The sequence below is a fragment of the Staurois parvus genome, unplaced genomic scaffold (genome assembly GCF_062004578.1).
Source record: "Staurois parvus isolate SC_StPar_1 unplaced genomic scaffold, SC_StPar_1.0 ptg000708l, whole genome shotgun sequence".
Classification (NCBI taxonomy): Eukaryota; Metazoa; Chordata; class Amphibia; order Anura; family Ranidae; genus Staurois; species Staurois parvus.
Window position 1 is genome coordinate 8,102,501 of NW_028318504.1, and position 19,868 is coordinate 8,122,368.

A 19,868-nucleotide genomic window follows, 5' to 3' on the forward strand; every position below is an offset into this window, starting at 1 on the left:
AGCGTTAATAACGCCCCACAAACGCCTATAATGCAGTTTGAGTGGTGTTACCGCTCCGCAAACGCCCCGCAACCGCGTCGCAAACGCCGGCCGGGCGTTTGCGGAGCGGCACCATAGATGAGAATAGGAGGCTTCAAAGCCTCCTGACTCGTCCAGAGGCGTCCGTTTTGCCGCGACGAGACGCAAACGCTCCTGTTAGAACAGCACCATGTGCTGTAATGTGCAGAATTGGCAGAGGCGTTTGGGAAGCGGTAAAAACGCTTACCAAACGCCTCTCTGCCGCCTGCACACAACGCTAGTGTGAACGTAGCCTTATGCACTCCAACACCGGCCACTTTTACCCCTTTCCTGCCCAGGACAAATTTTCAGTGCTGTCGCACTTTGAATGACAATTTCGCAGTCATGCAACACTGTACCCAAATTAATTTTTTATAATTTTCTTGAGACAGATCGAGGTTTTCTTTGGTGGTATTTAATCATCACTGGGGTTTTTATTTTTACTAAACACCCCCCCCACCCCAAAAATTTATATTAAAAAAAACAAAAAAAAAAAAAGGTGGTTTTATTTATGTTATAAAATTCTGCAAATAATTAATTTTTCTTCTTCACTGATGTATGCTGATGAAACTGCACTGACGGGCACTGATGTGCTCTGCTGAGGCTGCACTGATACACTGAATTATTGGGCACGGATGATCAATGCTCTGATTATCGGTGTAAGCCATGTACTCATTTGTGCCCTGTCAGACTTGCCAGTTATCAGCTCTCAGAGACAGCATGTGAGGAACGTAATTCCAATAACCAGCAACTCCGTTTAAACATGACCAGCTGTCATTGGACAGATGTGATCACATGGTAAACCGCAATCAGCTGTGTCCAAAAGGACACACCAGTCAGCGAGCGCGTGTGGGAGCAACACACATGGGAGGATGGCTTTCCAGAACTGTGGAGCCATGCTGTAGCCGTCTTTTGGCTATAGCTCAGTCAGGAAGCGGTTAACTCTGAGAAAACCCCACTATGTGTTATGCTGTGTGAATGGGAACACATACCTAAAAGCAAGCTACTCTGAACAATTTAAAATGAGAGACAAAAAAAAACAAAAAAAAAAAAAAAAACACCTCAGTCTGTTCCCACTGACATCAAAGTGCACACCATGTTATCTCTCATTAACATACAATGTCCTGTGCTCTCAGATCTCATTATCAGTTGTAAACAATTCCACAGGCGCCCCAGCATAGTAGCAGATTTTTTTTTCCTTTGAGTAGTGATGCATAATTAAGAACATGTAAAAAATAAAAAAAAAAAGTAGGCATTATCCCAATTTGGCTGCAATAGTGGAGATACACTTTACCTAGAGAACACACTTTACCTAGAGAACACACTTTACCTAGAGAACACACTTTACCTAGAGAACACATTCCAGACAAATTGGATAACATGTTATTAAAAGTAAAACTATAGGAGAAATGTATATGTTGTTCAGAATACAAAGTTACCCCAAATAATATTTTTTTGTCCTCACCCCACCTTTTATATATTCATTAATACCTTTTAATCTTGCCAGAGCTCTCTGCTGTATGACGATTCTTTTTATAGGGTGACAAGGCTAGGATGGTTCCTGGTAAGTGGCAGCACTGTCACCTTTACATCAGCTTTATCCGCAAGCAATATTACATGACATGCTGACAATAGGGGGGAGCCTGAACAATACTTCTGAACCCGCTAGTGGAATGCCCATCAGGTGTAGGCCACACCCACTTTTGTTTGGAGTAATCTGGCTCTATACAAGCTCCCAGATTGCCATGGATAGCAACCACCAATGGAACATCCTATTGAATAAGGTACAGCAGAGTTTGGGAAGTGTAGTGTAAAGTAGCCTGCATCTTATACTGGGATGGCTTGCAAGCCACAAGGCAACTCTAAAAGGCATTTCGTTTTTGTTTGGCTGTTATGATTTACCCAAAGGTGTAGTTTACCACCTCCCTACCAAAGTGTTAAACAAAAAAAAAAGATCGGGAGGTTGATCTCCTCTTCTGTCATGCCATTTATAAACATCACCGGGCGGTCAGTGCTCCTGCCGTTAGTAGCAGTTAACAAAGCTGTCATCAGACAGCTCGATTCACAGACACAGTGTACAGAGTGGATCCAAGCAGCTCTGTACCTTGTGATCACTGTGCTAGCCAAATTACAGTGAACACAAATGTAAAATGTAATACTTTGGAGAGCCTGCCCCCCTCTCTCTTACAATAGAGACTAATCCATGAACGATCGGTATTAAGTTCCAGAGCACAAGCAGCAGCAGATTAGGGGGTGAGAAAGACGTTAGGGTTTGATTGTGGGATCATCATCAGTCAAATCCTGTAAGGAAGGAGCAGGGCCATGTCTAGGGACACACACAACCCGGCTTGAGAGCACTTCCGTATGTGTGCCTATGAGCAAACACATGGCTTGCTAAGGGGGGCACATGCAGGAGAGGAGTGAAGAGCGTCGTTGGGAGACCCCAGAAGAGGAGATAAGAGGCTGTCCTGTGCAATACCACTGCACAGAACAGACAAGTATAAACTCTTATTTTAATTAAAAAAAAATTATAAAAAATAAATTATATATTATATATATATAAAATATTATATACAGTTGCAAGAAAAAGTATGTGAACCCCTTGGGATTACGTGGAGTTTTGCATGAATTGGGCATAAAATGTGCTCTGAACGTCATCTAAGTCACAACAATAGAAGAACATATATATATATATATATATATATAAAAATAATAATAATAGGCTAGAGAGTGAGACCGGGTGTGTTGTTGGAGCTGGCTGCCTACACCCTGAAAAAGTCAAAGATGTTGTTGCGGGCCCCACATGGCACCTGAACAGCAGATTGCAGTGGGACAATTCTAGATTCACTATGCAGGTAAGTATGTGTTTTGAAGAGAACCAAGTAATAAAAAGGTAAAAAAAAAAAAAACGTAAAAAAATATACACTGCTCAAAAAAAATTAAAAGGAACACTTTTTAGCCTGAGTTCACACTGATGTGGTGCAAAATTTGCACCGGTTTCTGTGATTTCCGCACCGCATTATAATCGCACCCTGTTCACACGAACCATTGCGGGTGTGTATTTTAAGTGAACGACATCAGAAATCAGTTCGCAGAACGTGGTACGATGTGCAGAATTGGATCGCATGGGTGTTCACACCCATGCGATCCGATTCTAGTGCGAACAAAAAAAAAGGGTCCTGCACCTTTTTCGTACGAATGTAGTGCGTTTTGAGCCGCACAAGATATATGGCTCAAATCACACCGCACAGAATTTGCATGTGATTTGCACAGGAATGCAGTGTGGTTTCTGTGCAAATCACATGAGGTATGTTGCACCGCACAAGTGTGAACCCAGGCTAAATCAGAGTATAGCATCAAGTCAATTAACTCACCAGATCAATACCCCAGGAGTTTAAGTAGCAGAGGGGGCTGTTAATGTCATTAACACCAAAGCATCTGATACTGATTAACAACAGGTGTACTGGATGGGCAACAATGAGACGACCCCCAAAACAGGAATGGGTTTACAGGTGGAGACCACATTTTTTTCCCTACTCATCTTTTCTGACTGTCTTTCACTAGTTTTGCATTTGGCTAGGGTCAGTATCACTACTGGTAGCATGAGGTGATACCTGGACCCTACAGAAGTTGCACAGGCAGTCCAACTCCTCCAGGATGGCACATCAATACGTGCTATTGCCAGAAGGTTTGCTGTGTCTCCCAGCACAGTGTCAAGAGCATGAAGGAGATTCCAGGAGACAGGCAGTTACTTTAGGAGAGCTGGACAGGGCTGTAGAAGGTCCTTAACCCATCAGTAGGACCTGTATCTTCTCCTTTGTATAAGGAGGAACAGGATGAGCACTGCCAGAGCCCTACAAAATGACCTCCAGCAGGCCACTGGTGTGAATGTCTCTGACCAAACAATCAGAAACAGACTTCATGAGGGTGGCCTGAGGGCCCAACATCCTCTAGTGGGCCCTGTTCTCATTGTCCGGCACCATAGAGCTGGATTGGCATTTGTCATTGAACACCAGAATTGGCAGGTCCGCCACTGGCACCCTGTGCTTTTCACAGATGAGAGCAGGTTCACCCTGAGCACATGTGACAGACATGAAAGGGTCTGGAGAAGCCGTTGAGAACATTATGCTGCCTGTAACATCGTTCAGCATGACCGTTTTGGTGGGTCAGTGATGGTCTGGGGAGGCATATCCATGGAGGGACGCACAGACCTCTACAGGCTAGATAATGGCACCCTGACTGCCATTAGGTATCGGGATGAAATCCTTGGACCCATTGTCAGATTCTACGCTGGTGCAGTGGGTCTTGGATTCCTCCTGGTGCACAACAATGCCCGGCCTCATGTGGCGACAGTATGCAGGCAGTTCCTGGAGAATGAAGGAATTGATACCATTGAATGGCCCCCACACTCGTCTGACCTAAATCTAATAGAACACCTCTGGGATATCATGTTTCGGTCCATCCGCCGCCGCCAGGTTGTTCTTCAGACTGTCCAGGAGCTCAGTGATGTCCTGGTCCAGATCTGGGAGGAAATCCCCCAGGACACCATCTGTCATCTCATTAGGAGCCTCCCCCGATGTTGTCAGGCATGAATACAACCGTGTGGGGGCCACACAAACTACTGAGTACCATTTTGAGTTGCTGAAATGAAATTTAGGAAAATGGACTAGCCTGCTGCATCATTGTTTCACTTTCATTTCCGGGTTGTCTTTGAATTCAGTCCTCTGTAGGTTGATCATTTTCATTTCCATCAAACGATGGGGCGTCCTTATATTACCAACACATTACCCCGTCCATATCAGTATCAAGTGTTCCTTTAATTTTTTTGGAGCAGTGTATATAAAATTAATTTGGGTACAGTGTTGCATGACAGAGTAATTGTCAATCTACCACAGCACTGAAAACCAAAATGATAATGAAGGTGTATGGCAGGCTGGTACTCAAGTGGTTAAGGAAACATTTCTAAAGCGGTTTTCAGCTCAAAAATATCTTCAACTTTCTGAATGAACGTTTGTGAAGCAACATGACTACACCATTTCCTGACAGCTGTGTTGTAATATAGATATTTTTTGCCATTTGCTTGCCACTGTGCCAAATGCAAGTTTAATTCCCCACAATTACGCTTGGCTCTCACTGTACATCGTTTTTTGATAAGGGCTTAAAGAGGGGCCGTGCAGTATGCCTGAGTGTTCTTATGGCTTTGAAAGAGTCTGTGGGAGAAGGGGAAGTAACAGTGGAAAATATTTCCCGTGCGCCAGCCACGATTGTTTGCGACAATTAAGAGCAGCTGAGGTGCAGGAAACAGCCTGCGACTGAACAATCAAAGCCACTCGACAGCTGCTTAGCATTTCTTCTCTCCGGTTGGCGGTGTAATTTCAGCGAAGTTTTCACATCTGTGTTCCTTACCTTGTGCATGGTGCTACCAAGCTGGGCAGGAGACATACTGACAACCACTCCGGCTCTCTGCAAAGCTGCAATTTTCTCCTTAGCGCCACCTTTGCCACCTGCGATAATGGCTCCTGCATGTCCCATCCTCCTACCTGGTGGGGCTGTGAGACCAGCAATGAAAGACACCACTGGCTTGGCATCCGGACCCTGTTGATAAAGAGTTAAAAATAGAATGAAATAATAATTTCTATGTTTCAGATATACATGTGATCTTTAACCAATTCAATACCGGGCAATTTTACACCTTCTTGCCCAGGCCATTTTTCAGGTTTCAGCGCTCTCACACTTTGAATGACAATTGCGCGGTCATACAGCATTGTACCCAAACTAAAATTTTATCATTTTCTTCACACAACTAGAGCTTTCTTTTGGTGGTATTTAATCACCACTGGGGTTTTTATTTTTTGCTAAATTAACAAAAAAAGACCAAAAAGTTTGAAAAAAAACACGTTTCTTTGTTTCTGTTATAAAAGTTTGCAAATAAATAATTGTTCTTCATAAATTTAGGCCGAGATGTATTCTGCTACATGTCTTTGGTGAAAATAACCCAAATTAGGAGGGATTTTTTAGTTTGTAGGAAAGTTATAGAGTTCACAAACTATGGTATAGATCTGAATATTGATCAATCCTGAAGTACTGACAGCCAATCTAATTTCTTGAGGTCCAAGAATGTCGGAACAGTACAGATATCCCCCAAATGACCCCTTTTTGCAAAGTAGACAGTCCGACGTACTTCATAAGAGGCATCGCGAGTTTTTTGAAGTTGTATTTTTTTTGTCATAATTTTTCGGAAAATTAAAAAATAAAAAAAAATTAGTTTCACTATTTTTTTTTTTTTTTTTACATACTGTCACCAGTGCAGTACAGCGTCATCATATAACTGGCATGGCGGTGATCAGGGACACTGATGGTGACAGTATAAAAAAAAATATATATTTTTTTTTTTTTTTTTTTATTACATTTTGTTTATTTTTTTTCATATTTAACTATGACCAATGTAGTACAATGTTACCATAGTAACATTGTACTACTTTGGGGAAGTGATCAGTATTTTTTTTTTTTTCAACTACACAATTTGCTTATAGCAAAGAATTACTTTGCTATAAGCAAGCATTTACCTGAATGACATCCGATTCATTCAGGGTTTTTTTTTTTGTTTTTTTTTGTGCTTAGCTGTGATTTGGCCACAGCTAATCACATGACATGTGCATGTGATTAGCTGTGACCATTCACAGCTAGACACTAGTATACAATGGATGGCATGAATGAAGCCATCCATTGTATACAACTGTCATGTGACCTGCTGTGATTGGTCACAGCAGGTCACATGGTACCAGCAACGGGGGCCCATACTCAGATCTGTCATCGGCAGTGTCCGAGGTACACGGCTGGTGACAGATCACGCCGCTGTGCGGCTCTGCAAGAGCGCAATCTGCGCATGTGTGGGAGGACGCCATATGGCGTCCACCCGGAATGCTGATGACATTTGCCGGCCGCCATTCGGCCATAGGGCGGGCGGCAAGTGGTTAAAGCCCAACACCACCAAATAAACTTGTCCCTTTCAGTGGGGCTCTGCCTGCGCTGCAGGGGTTAATCACTAGTTTAGGTCTAGAGGAACAATAAAAGGAGACATACTTACCCGTTCTTTCCTGCAGCATCTGCATCCCCACACTCCATCAGTCTAGAGTCCTGATGTCATCAAGACTAGAGCAGGGTCCATAGCCCTGCACTGGATGTGAGGACGCCAAGGGAACAGTCTACTGCTGGATCATGTGGGAGAAACAGATAATTAAAACAGTTTCTCCCCTCCCCTGGACAAAATGAGCTATTAACCCTTGCAGTGCTGGCACAGTCCTACTGCAAGGGATGAATTATATTTGCCCAGAGTTTGGCTTTAAAAAAATAAGGGTTCTTTTACACGGATGTTCCAATCGGGTCCACCTGCCTGTTTTTCAGGCGGACCCCATCGGAACCTTCATTGTCCTCTATAGAGTGACACGTCTGATTACACCCGTCGACATCTGATTCGATCACCCTAAAAAGGGACGGATGGGGATCCAATTCTGTTCAATTGGGTCAGGCCGAGATTCAATTTCACCCTTGGTGGAAGGTTAAAAAAAAAATAAAAATTTTAGCATCTGTGACCTGTCTAAGTAATGCCACTGCATCAGCGAAAATTAAATACAGATTTTTAATACATTTAAAAATGTTTTCTGAATGCAAAGTGATTAAAGAGACCCTGTTACCATCTGAAAATTTTCAGTTTAAAAAAAAAAAAAAAAAAAACATTTTAAAATGCCTATTTGCAGTTTTTTTCCTTTCTATAATTTTTTTTATTCACTTACAATGTGCTTTTAAAATTTGCTAGAAAATGTAACTACTCAAGGAAAAAAGTCAATTCCTTAGTCCCCTCCCCCCTTGAATGGCATAGTTCTCTTCTGGGAGTGTCTAGAAGTCCCTATATTGGCCCAGCTCCTCTGCCCCTCCCCCAACTTCCTACATAGCCTTTTGGACTCAAACAGCGACGCATGCTTACACACTTTTTAGCATGTGGGCTACTGTTAGTTCAGGGACAGTGAGCCTGCAGTGTGATGTGTTTTTTTAAGAAAACTTTATTTGAAACAACATTTCATCAGAGGGATTTCCAAACTTTTCAGTACAATGGTCACATCATATATTTTGCAAATACTCAAAGGCCAAAAAATCCCATTATAAGAGTTCCCCTTATATCAGAGTCCCCATCAGAGCCGCCAGCCCCCCTTACATCAGGGTCCTCAGAGACGCGCCCCCCCACCCCTTAAACTAGGGTCCTCAGAAGAGTCCCCCTTAGGAAAGGGGGGGTGGTCTGATGTGGACCCTGGCCTAAGGGGGACTCTGCTGGGGACCATGGAGTAAAACGGACTCTTCTGGGACCCTTGGGGCACTCTGGGGACTGTGGTGTAAGGAAAGGGGGGGTGGTCTGATGTGGACCCTGGCCTTACACCAGAGTGCCCCAAGGGTCCCAGAAGAGTCCGTTTTACTCCATGGTCCCCAGCAGAGTCCCCCTTACACCAGGGTCCCCAGTAGAGACCCCTCCAGTCCCCCCTTTCACCAGGGTCCCCATTAGTGTCCCCTCTTACATTATGGCCCTCATCAGAGCCTCCCCCCCCCCTTACAGAAATGAAGCAGAAATAATAGGCAGCCTCTACTGACGTTAATCCCCTATCAATGCACATTGAAGATACACCACTGAGCCTAGTTGGGGGCCAAATACAATCTTATAGTGGGCCGGATGTGGCCCGCAGATTGTAGGTTGGAGACCCCTGTTCTAGCATAAGGGTCTCTAAAGGATTGCTATCTCACAAAAGGTAGCCAACATAGTGGACAATCAGGTTGGAAAAAAAAAGACATAATTGAAATCTTGCACATAACTAACCAGTACTAGAACTGGCAGAGAAAAACACCTGCAGATGACAAGGCTGTGTGTGAGGATGGAGTGCAGCATGCCAGCAGATGAACAGGCCATCACAAGACTCCTATTCATATGCCGCGGCTATTATTTCCCAAAACCTCCAACACAAGACCGTCCACCCCCATCCCATTATGCTGAGGTGAAGAGCAGAAAAAATTACTTGCTCTCAGACACAAAAAAAAAAAAAAATAATAATAATAATAATTAAATATATATATATTTATGTACACCATCAGTTTTCACTGCTGAAATTAAAGGGCTAATTTCAGCACCTCCAGCACTTAATAAAATAAATTTGTCTGGAATTGAAGAAGAAAAAAGAAAATGAAAGCGACTCACTTATAAATTATTGTGATAAATAACAAAGCAGGTATAATCGATGTGCATGAGCAGGACCGCTTAGCCAGGCGGAGAACAAAACAACAAATTAGGAAACGTTTCAATTATTTATTCATTAGTTATAATACAATAGCGGATGCCGGGCCACTAGACACTTTTAGTCTATTACATAGAGCAATCGATGGCTTGCGACTTCTGCTACCCCCCCCCCCCCACCACAATGAAGAAAATGATCTGAAATACAAGATCTAGCTCTAAGCCAAAAATGGAATACTGTATACGAGGACGTTATATTTAAATTGTAAGAAAACTAAAGTCGGTCAAACAGTTAAAGACCGGTTTCACCTGCCAAAGTTATTTGCATTCCTGTCCAACCAGTCCTGAGATTTATAAAGCACAGCTAGCCTTGTGACTTGACTTTTCTATGCTGCTGTCAGAGCTTATTTATGCCATGAGCATTGATCAACAGGCTCAGCAGGGGCCTTCCAGTTGCGTGACCAGTCACTCGAGGCGGAGAGAACATGAGGTGGGCAAAAGAGCGCAGGAGGAGGGCGGGGATTAGAAAAGAGCGCAGGAGGAGGGCGGGGGATTAGAAAAGAGCGCAGGAGGAGGGCGGGGGTTAGAAAAGAGCGCAGGAGGAGGGCGGGGGGTTAGAAAAGAGCGCAGGAGGAGGGCGGGGGGTTAGAAAAGAGCGCAGGAGGAGGGCGGGGGGTTAGAAAAGAGCGCAGGAGCGGCACAGGAAGAGGAGAGCGCAGGAAGAGGAGAGCGCAGGAGCGGCGCAGGAAGAGGAGAGCGCAGGAGCGGCGCAGGAAGAGGAGAGCGCAGGAGCTGCGAAGGAAGAGGAGAGCGCAGGAGCTGCGAAGGAAGAGGAGAGCGCAGGAGCTGCGAAGGAAGAGGAGAGCGCAGGAGCTGCGAAGGAAGAGGAGAGCGCAGGAGCGGCGAAGGAAGAGGAGAGCGCAGGAGCGGCGAAGGAAGAGGAGAGCGCAGGAGGGTTGGAAAGAGAGGGGAGGGGAGAGGGGAAACGGAGGAAGAAGAAAGTGCGAGGAAGGGGGAAAAGAGTGGGAGAAAAGGGGATTTGTCAATCACAACCAGTGAGCCAATGAGGAGAGAGAGGGTGTTGGGCCGAGCTATGGCTCTGTATGTGAATAGACATGCAGAGCAGTGACTCGGGAGTGAGCCTGCATGGGTGCCCCCAATGCAAGCAGCTTGCTTTGGGGCACTTGGCATAAAGGAGGAGTCAGGATCACCGGAGAGGACCCAGAGAAGAAAATCAGGGCTGCTTTGTGCAAGACCACTGCACAGAGCAGGCAAGTATGACATGTTTGTTAATTTATTGGGTTTTTTTATTGCATTTAGTATCACTTTAAAAGTAGGACTTCACTTCTGAAAAGCAGGGACAAACAATTAAAGTGGAATTCCAGGCAAAACCTATTCACTCTTTAAAATGCCCCCTCCCTCCCACCTAACACTGATTCTTACTAACCCGTGTAAGAAATATCTGTATCCTTACCTATTTTCAGGCCGCTCCGGTCTGGTCATGTGATGCTGCTGCAGAGGAGAGGTGAAATTGCTGACAATGAATGGACCACTGAAGCCTATGGGTGATGAGACCATTCCCAGGAGTGCTCTCTCCTCTCCCCTGCAACCGGTGCTAGCTGACATAGGGGAGATCATGTGACAGGAGTCGCTTGAAAATAGTCAAGTATACAGATGTTTCCTTACTTAATTTAGGTTGTTCAGAATAGGTGTTAGGAGGGGAGATGAAACCTTTTTAAATCAATTTTTAGTTAGGTTTTGCCCAAAATTCTACTTTAAAACCAGTCACTGCAACTCTGTGATGATGGTGAACCTTAACTATAGTAGCAGCCAATAACAGCGATCCAGCCTGTACAGGTCATGCTACATTAATATTACATGGCAATGGAGACCTCTTCTACTCCTCATGTAATCCATACTAATAGCAGCACATTGATCCAGTTTTTTTTGTAACCTCCATATAAATGTGGCTAAAAAATAATCTCTAGGTAGCAAATTAGTCTAGTTAAACAATGAATGAAAATTAATTAGGCTTTTATAGATTTTTCTTTCTTTTAAAAACAGCGTTAATTGGTAAAAACCTGAGAAGGCAAAGAAAAAAAATGACCATTTTACACCTTTAAGTTGTTAATTAGGATACAGGAAAATTATATCAAAAAGAGAGCTAATGGAGAGTTGAAGTAAATGTGCAGACGCAGGGATTTGTAAAAGAAGCTTTCCCTTCCTTCTCAAGGGAAGACAGAAAGAAAGCCCAGACCAATTATTGCAATGCTCTTGAAATCCCTCGGTACAATGTAAACTCCGAGAGCAGAAAATGCTGCTTTACAATAGGAAGGAATGGCAACAGGTAAAGTATGTAAAAAAAAAAAAAGTGGATCTGTCAGCATATGCACACATTCCTCTCGTGTCATATTCCTTTAACCACCTCCCGCCCCCCATATAGTAAAATGACGGACGCAAGGCGGTTCTCTCGTTCTGGGAGGACGTCATATGACGTCCTCCCATTCTAACCGCGCATGCGCGGCTTCTGGAGCACGCAACGCGGCGATCGGCAGTGCGCTGTGTACCTCGGACACAGCGAATCACCGATCCACGGAAAGAGCCGAAGATGACGGCTCGGTCATGTGATCAGCTGTGTCCAATCACAGCTGATCACATGTAAACAGGGAAATGCCGGTTATTGGCATTTCTCTCCCCACGAGCTGTCACGCTGACAGCTCGAGAGGTAGAGAGCCGGTAATCGGCATTCCGCGGAGGGGAATCTACACAGATCATCAGAGCACTAATTATCAGTGTGATCCGATGATCAGTGTAGCCCCAGCAGCGCCACCTGTCAGTGTCCATCAGTGCCAGCTAAGTGCTCATCCATGCCACCTGCCAATGCCCATCAGTGCCACATTTTAGTGCACAATGCCACATATCAGTGCCCATCTGAGCTGCCTTTCAGTGTCACCCATCAGTGCCAGTCAGTGCCACCTATCAATGCCAGTCAGTGCCACCTATCAGTGTGCATCAGTGCCGCCTATAAGTGCCACCTAACAGTACCAGTCAGTGCCACCTAACAGTGCCAGTCAATGCCACCTAACAGTGCCATATACGAGTGCTGCCTTTCAGTGCCCATCAGTGATGCCTGTCAATGACCATCGGTGCCACCTACTAGTGCCTCCTCATCAGTGCAGCCTATCAGTGCCCATCACTGCAGCCTCATTAGCGCACATCAGTGAAGGAGAAAAATCACTTATTTACAAAATTTTATAACAAAAACGAAGAAAAAAAAACTTTATTTTTTTTCAATATTTTCAGTGTTTTTTTGGTTTAAGTAAAAATAAAAAACCCAGAGGTGATTAAATACCCCCAAGATAAAGCTCTGTCACAATAAAATTATAAAAATTTCATATGGGTACAGTGTTGCATGACCACGCAATTGTCATTCAAAGTGTGACAGCGCTGAAAGCTGGAAATTGGCCTGGACAGGAAGGGGGTATAAGTGCCCTGTAGGCTAGTGGCTAAAATGCTAGAAGTATAGAAAAATACCGGCTGATCCTGACACAAATCCATTAAACTCCTAACTTCCTATAAGCGAGCTGACAACACTGCCTTTGCCGCGCCAAAATCTAAAGCAGTGTTGTAAGCCCTGCCCAGTTCTCTCCTGCTGAACTACAGAACACCTTCCCCTAGCATGCAGAAACTTAGCAGGGCTGACAATACTGCTTGGGATTTCTGTATATTAGAGGCACCGTGTTGTCAGCTTACAATAGGACGTTAGGAGCTCACTGGATTTCTGGCAGGATGATCAGGTATTTTTCTGTGCTTGGAAAGTTTCCAAAGATATATATAATTATACAGGATTTATATAGCGCCAACAGTTTGCTCAGCGCTTTACAATATAGCAGGAGACAATACAGCAACAATACAGTTCAATACAAGAGGGAAAGGAGGGCCCTGATCCTTGGAGCTTACATACATATACACACACACACATATACATACATACACATATACACATACATACACACACACCTTCATTTTTGCCCTAACATACGCTTTAAGGTATCTTTCTACAGAAGCACATTACTTGAGAGAATTAAAGCTGAATTCCAGGAATTCTACCATTTTGTCAAAAGTGAAGGCAGATTATGGGGGTTATTTACTACAACTGGAAAGTGAAAAATCTGGTGCAGCTCTGCATAGACACCAATCAGCTTTCAGGTTTAATTGCCAAAGGTCAATTTAACCAATACACGCCCCGGCCAAAAGGCGGCCGGAAAAATGTATCGGATTTCCGGGTTGGACGCCAAATGGCGTCCTGCCGCACATGTGCACTTTTCGCACTTGCAGAGCTGCGCAGCGGCGCGATCTGTCACCGGCCGTGTACCTCGGACATGGCTGATGACAGATCTGAGTATCGGCCCCCCTTGCCGGTACCATGTGACCTGCTGTGACCAATCACAGCAGGTCACATGACAGTTGTATACAATGGATGGCTTCATTCATGCCATCCATTGTATACTAGTGTCTAGCTGTGAATGGTCACAGCTATCACATGCACACGTCATGTGATTAGCTGTGGCCAAATCACAGCTAAGCACAAAAAAAATAAATAAATAAATAAACCTGAATGAATCGATGTCATTCTGGTAAATGCTTGCTTATAGCAAAGTAATTCTTTGCTATAAGCAAATTGTGTAAAAAAAAAAAAAATACTGATCACTTCCCCAAAGTAGTACCAATGTTACTATGGTAACATTGTACTACTTTGGACATAGTGAAATATGAAAAAAAAAATCTTAAAAAAAAGAAAAAAAAAGTAATAAAAAAGTAAAAATAAAAAAAAATTAAATTTTTTTTTTTTTTTTTTCATACTGTCATCAGTTAGTGTCCCTGATCACTGCCATGCCAGTTATATGATGACACTGTACTGCACTGGTGACAGTATGTAAAAAAAAATAAAAAATTGTGAAAATAATTTTTTGCATTTTTTCATTTTCCGAAAAATTATGACAAAAAAAACACAACTTCAAAAAACTTGCCATGCCTCTCGTAAAGTACGTCGGACTGTCTACTCTGCAAAAAGGGGTCATTTGGGGGATATCTGTACTATTCTGACATTCTTGGACCTCAAGAAATTAGATTGGCTGTCAGTACTTCAGGATTGATCAATTTTCAGATCTATACCATAGTTTGTGAACTCTATAACTTTCCTACAAACTAAAAAATACATCCTAATTTGGGTTATTTTCACCAAAGACATGTAGCAGAATACATCTCGGCCTAAATTTATGAAGAACAATTATTTATTTGCAAACTTTTATAACAGAAACAAAGAAAAATGTGGGGGTTTTTTTCAAACTTTTCGGTCTTTTTTTGATAATTTAGCAAAAAATAAAATCCCCAGCGGTGATTAAATACCACCAAAAGAAAGCTCTAGTTGTGTGAAGAAGATGATATTATTTTAGTTTGGGTACAATGTTGTATGACCGTGCAATTGTCATTCAAAGTGTGAGAGCGCTGAAACCTGGAAAATGGCCTGGGCAGGAAGGGGTAAAATTGCCCGGTATTGAAATGGTTAACAAGCTGCACCCGTTTTAGTTTAGCATGCACAGCTGCACCAGTTTTAGTAAATCCCCCCTATGAGTTAAGTCCAAGGAGCTGTATGACATCTCCTGGGCTTCTCTTTTTACATTGCACAGGTTTAATGCTTTGTCGGAGAGACACTCCAGGATCTGAGAGGAGAGAAGCACACAAAGCAGCTATGCCCACCCCTCCCCTCTGCTGCCCAGTCACAGAAGCCTTGGTATTTTGTGAATGTGTTCACATAATACCAAGGCTTCTGTGAATGGGTAGGAAGAGGGGAGGGAGCGGGCACAGCAGCTGCATCGGCTCGCCTGTTCAAGAGGTCTAGCTCAGAAGGTTCCAGGAACTACATTGATAGCAGTCTTCCAGGAGTAATATAAACCTGTGATATAAATAATAGAGCTAGGCCCAGGAGGTGTCATACACCTCAATGGACTTAACTCATGGTGTGACTTTTTTTTTTTTTTTTTTTATTTAATTGCTGGATTCCTGGAATTCAGCTTTAAACAAATATTTTACATGAAATGTATACATGTCTAGAAAAATATTAGCAGTTACATCAAATAAGTAAGCCCAGGGGAAAATAGTATATTTAATACCATGCAATTTACTAGTTATCCTTTTCACCTCTTTGGGGTGTATCTTTAGATTAGTAATTTCGACTTTTACTAAACATTCACTGGTGGCAAACCAAATCACTGTCATTTAAAAACACATGGACCAGGAAGATTCACCTGCAGCAATTGTTTGGTGAATGTGAGATTTACTGCTTTATTAATAAGTCCCTAAATCATGGCTGGATCTGGTACTATGACTATTTCAGTTTTTTGATAAATTGCATAATACCCTAATCCTGAGTGCCCCAAAGCTTTGATTAGCTTCAGATTGGTACTGTACTTCGACTTTTCTAATAAAGTGATTGGCTGAGGTTTGCAGCTGGTCAGATCTTTCGAACACATACAAAGCTGTGTCAGATTATTCTTATTCTGAAAATCTTATATAAGGAGCTAAATAGCAATGTACTGGTCTAGTGGAGAATGTGGTAATCCTTTGACTAGCTAAAAAAAAAAAAAAAAAAAAAAAAAAAAAAAAAAAAAAAAAAACTTATGGTGGCCCACTTTTTCCAAGCTATAAAACGATTGCACTGGCAATTTCATATTCTGACTGGTCACAAGCTGGTCAAATCTGGTGATGACTTCTGAAAGGCCACACGTTGGTCTCCTTCCACTGATTTTTTTCTGTTCTGATTGGCCTAGTTGGTCAAGTCTCCTGACCATTATGAGAGGTACAAAAGATGCTGATTGGCCTCAAGTCAAGATGGTCAAGTCTGGTAATGATTTTATGCTTTGACTGGCCACAAGCTGGTCAAGCCGGTGAATATTTCATGTTCTGCCTGGCCACAAGCTGCTCAAGCCGGTGAATATTTCATGTTCTGCCTGGCCACAAGCTGCTCAAGCCGGTGAATATTTCATGTTCTGCCTGGCCACAAGCTGCTCAAGCCGGTGAATATTTCATGTTCTGCCTGGCCACAAGCTGCTCAAGCCGGTGAATATTTCATGTTCTGCCTGGCCACAAGCTGGTCAAGCCAGTGAATATTTAATGTTCTGCCTGGCCACAAGCTGGTCAAGCCAGTGAATATTTAATGTTCTGCTTGGCCACAAGCTGGTCAAGCCAGTGAATATTTCATGTTCTGCTTGGCCACAAGCTGGTCAAGCCAGTGAATATTTCATGTTCTGCCTGGCCACAAGCTGGTCAAGCCAGTGAATATTTCATGTTCTGCTTGGCCACAAGCTGGTCAAGTCTGCCGATTTCTGGTTATGATAGGGTTGGTCAAGTCCACTGGTTATTTTCTGTACTAATTAGCCACAAGCTGGTCAAGTCCTCTGGCCATTACAAGAGGTACAGGAGACTGATTGGCTACAAGCCAAGTTGGTCAAGTCCAGTGATGATTTCATGCTTTGACTGGCCACAATTTGGTCAGGTCCAATGATTATTTTATGTTCTAATTGGCCACAAGTTGGTAAGCTCCAGTGACTATTTCAATGTTCTGCTTGGCCACAAGTTGGTGAGGTCAGTGATTATTTCATGCTCCATTTAGCCACACATTGGCAAGGCCACTGATTACTTTGTGCTCTAATTAGCCACAGGTGAGTCAAGTCCCATGGCCATTAAGAGAGGTACAAAAGACTGATTGGCCCCAAGCCAAGTTGGTCAAGTAAAGTGATGATTTTGTGTTTCGATTGGCCACAGGTGGGCCAAAGCCACTGATTATTTTGTCTTCTGATTGACCAAACGTAGGTCAAGTTCCATTACCATTATGAGAGGTACAGAACACTTTGAAATCATGCAGAATCGTGTGACTATGCAATACAAAGGAGTCTAAAAGCGCTGTAATTTAGTGCACTATGAGCACCTAGACTGCTTTCAGTTAAACAGTTTAGCAGCGCAAGTACTGCATTTCTAATGATTTTCATTCTCCAGTCAAGATAGGAATCGCAAACACAGTTTGCAGTTTAGATGTGAATACTTTAAAGGCACCTTGTTAAAAGCTTAACTGGATTTATGTCTTGGGCTTAGCAGAAATATACTACCGTGCCTTGGGCTCTCTGCTGTAATGGAGTATTTAAACAACCATAGAATAGGACCAGGCCATCACACCGCCGTATATTTTCCGGAGACAAAAGGTATACTTCTACAGCATAGAAACAGCATAGCACTCAGCAGTTTTAAGGCGTGTAAGTCATGGTTTAATGTCGTGTAATAGAAAGGTAAAGCTACACTGTAAACAGAAGAACAAGGTTTAAAAGTTACCATCGTTAAAGTTGAATATAAGTTGTATAAAAAGCACAGGACCAAGAAGAGAAGTGCTCTGTGTATAAAGCTACAGACACCATCTGCATTACTTGTTTACTCTGTGAAATCCTTATTCTGATAAAGATAAGCTGCAGTCCGAGTAGCTGTTCTCTGGCATTAAGAGAAAAACTCTTGTCAGAAGAAACATGATCAGTATACTTCGATATTGTGCGCTTGCTGTTTTTTTCTCTTTTTTGATTTTCAGCTATCAGAAGGCACATGATGAATGCTGAAGAGTCGTCTCCATAAAAGAAGCTGAAGGGAAGTAGCTGTAAATCAAAACAAATTGGCTATAATAGCTACTATGGTGCTCGGACATGGCAGGATATTTTAGCAGACAGGCTTGCCTTCCTGTTACAGGCAAAAATTCTTATGGGAAGTTTTTTTTTTGTTTTAGCAAATTTTGCTAAATCTCATTTTATAGGGTTAGTTTACCTTTGCCTATGCAGATAAGGGGCACTTGTAGAGAGAAACAATCTGTGCAGCTTTGACCAAAGTTGAGCAATGCTCTTACTATAGGTGTTGGCCATTTACATACCTCACAAAGCCTGACTGGTATACTCCCAAGACATTGCGAAGGATGTTGTTAACCTTCCTAGCGGTCTGCTAATGTCAGTATTTCTGTGCTCAAAGTGGTACTTTTTTTGCATGGAAATATGTAGTTTTTTTTATTGTAGGCCTGTAATTTTTAGGAATAACTCACTGAAGTCTGTCCGAACAAGAGTCTAGTAAACATTATTGTGCATGGAAATATGTAGTTTTTTTTATTGTAGGCCTGTAATTTTTAGGAATAACTCACTGAAGTCTGTCCGAACAAGAGTCTAGTAAACATCCTGGGTATGATAAAATTTGAGACACAAAATCATAAATTATAATTTAATAAATAATCATAAAAAATAATAATATAATAAAATTTAATGCAATAATATAATCAAACCAAAAACATTGAAATTTGAAATATAGCTCCAAGTTCGCACATCACTGAGCAAAGTCGCAAAATCGTTTTCAGTGTCTGATGACGAATTTCCCCCACGAATCATTATCACTCAATTCTGCAAGTGGTTCTAATTTACTATCGCTGTTCTCTAGCTGGTCTAAAACTGCTTTTGACCTAAAGGGACGCTTTTTGGACGCCATGGACATTTCTCAGTTTCCAGGCAGAAAGAACAGTAAAAATGCAGGCAGGGCGCCGGACAAAGCACTCGGGACAAAATGTATGTGAAATGGTTTGATACAGGAATGTTATACTATGTGATTTTAGTGTGTTTAGTGAATGTCACTTTTTGACATTTTTAAATTTCCTGCCAGTTCCGTCCCCCGTACGTCCCGACGTCGCAGGGTATTGGAACCCGGAAGATAGATGCTGGCATCGGCCGGAGGACATTGCCAGGGACACTGCAGGGGGGACATCGTGGGAGCGCAGGACAAGGTAAGTTCAGAAGGGATCCCGGAGCAAAGCTGCAGTGTATTCCCGAGTGTAGCTCGGGGTTACCTCTTGTTGTACTGAAACTTTACCCCGAGCTACACTCGGGAATACCGCCAGGGAGGTTAAGAGAGCTGTTTGAGCTCAGCATTTGAGAGCTCACTCCTGTGATGGTGAAGGTGAGCACTGAGTGACTGCATTAGGGGGAGAAAACACATGTGAGGGGGCTTGAGTCAGTCACCATTTGGTCCTGTAATGGTGAAGGTTAACAATAACAACAACAAGAGTTCAAAAAAAATTCAAAGGGGAGCACAAAGGCACCACATCCCAAATGGCAACAAATTTCAAGAAAATGAAAGTGTTTTACTTGGACCGGCATTTCTGGCTCTTTTTTCAGATGTAATGCGATTTATATGGCAGTTGACAACTAATGTCGGAGTGGTCATCCTGATACTGTATATTTTTCCTTCTCAATAGGTAAAAAAAACCAGTTGTGTTTCAATTTGGTGACATAGATTTGCAATATTTCAGGTGGTAGTTGCAGCTAGTCTATGGGCTCTCTCACCAACCATCTGAGTTATCTTTATGTCCAGGCTGACCTAGAGACTTCTCGTCCCTTTAACCACTTGCCTACAGGGCACTTCTACCCCTTCCTGCCCAGGCCAATTTTCAGCTTTCAGCGCTGTT

The 19,868-nt window shown here is 42.8% G+C and overlaps 1 protein-coding gene across 1 annotated transcript in view; it reads right to left on the reverse strand.

Annotated features, from left to right (window-relative positions):
* SUCLG1 (succinate-CoA ligase GDP/ADP-forming subunit alpha) overlaps window positions 1-19,868 on the reverse strand; it is an 82,257-nt gene that overhangs the window by 3,190 nt on the left and 59,199 nt on the right. Inside the window, exon 8 of the mRNA XM_089653360.1 lies at window positions 5,464-5,652. Within this exon, the coding sequence (XP_089509486.1) occupies window positions 5,464-5,652 (189 nt within the window). The remainder of the gene's footprint in view (window positions 1-5,463; window positions 5,653-19,868) is intronic.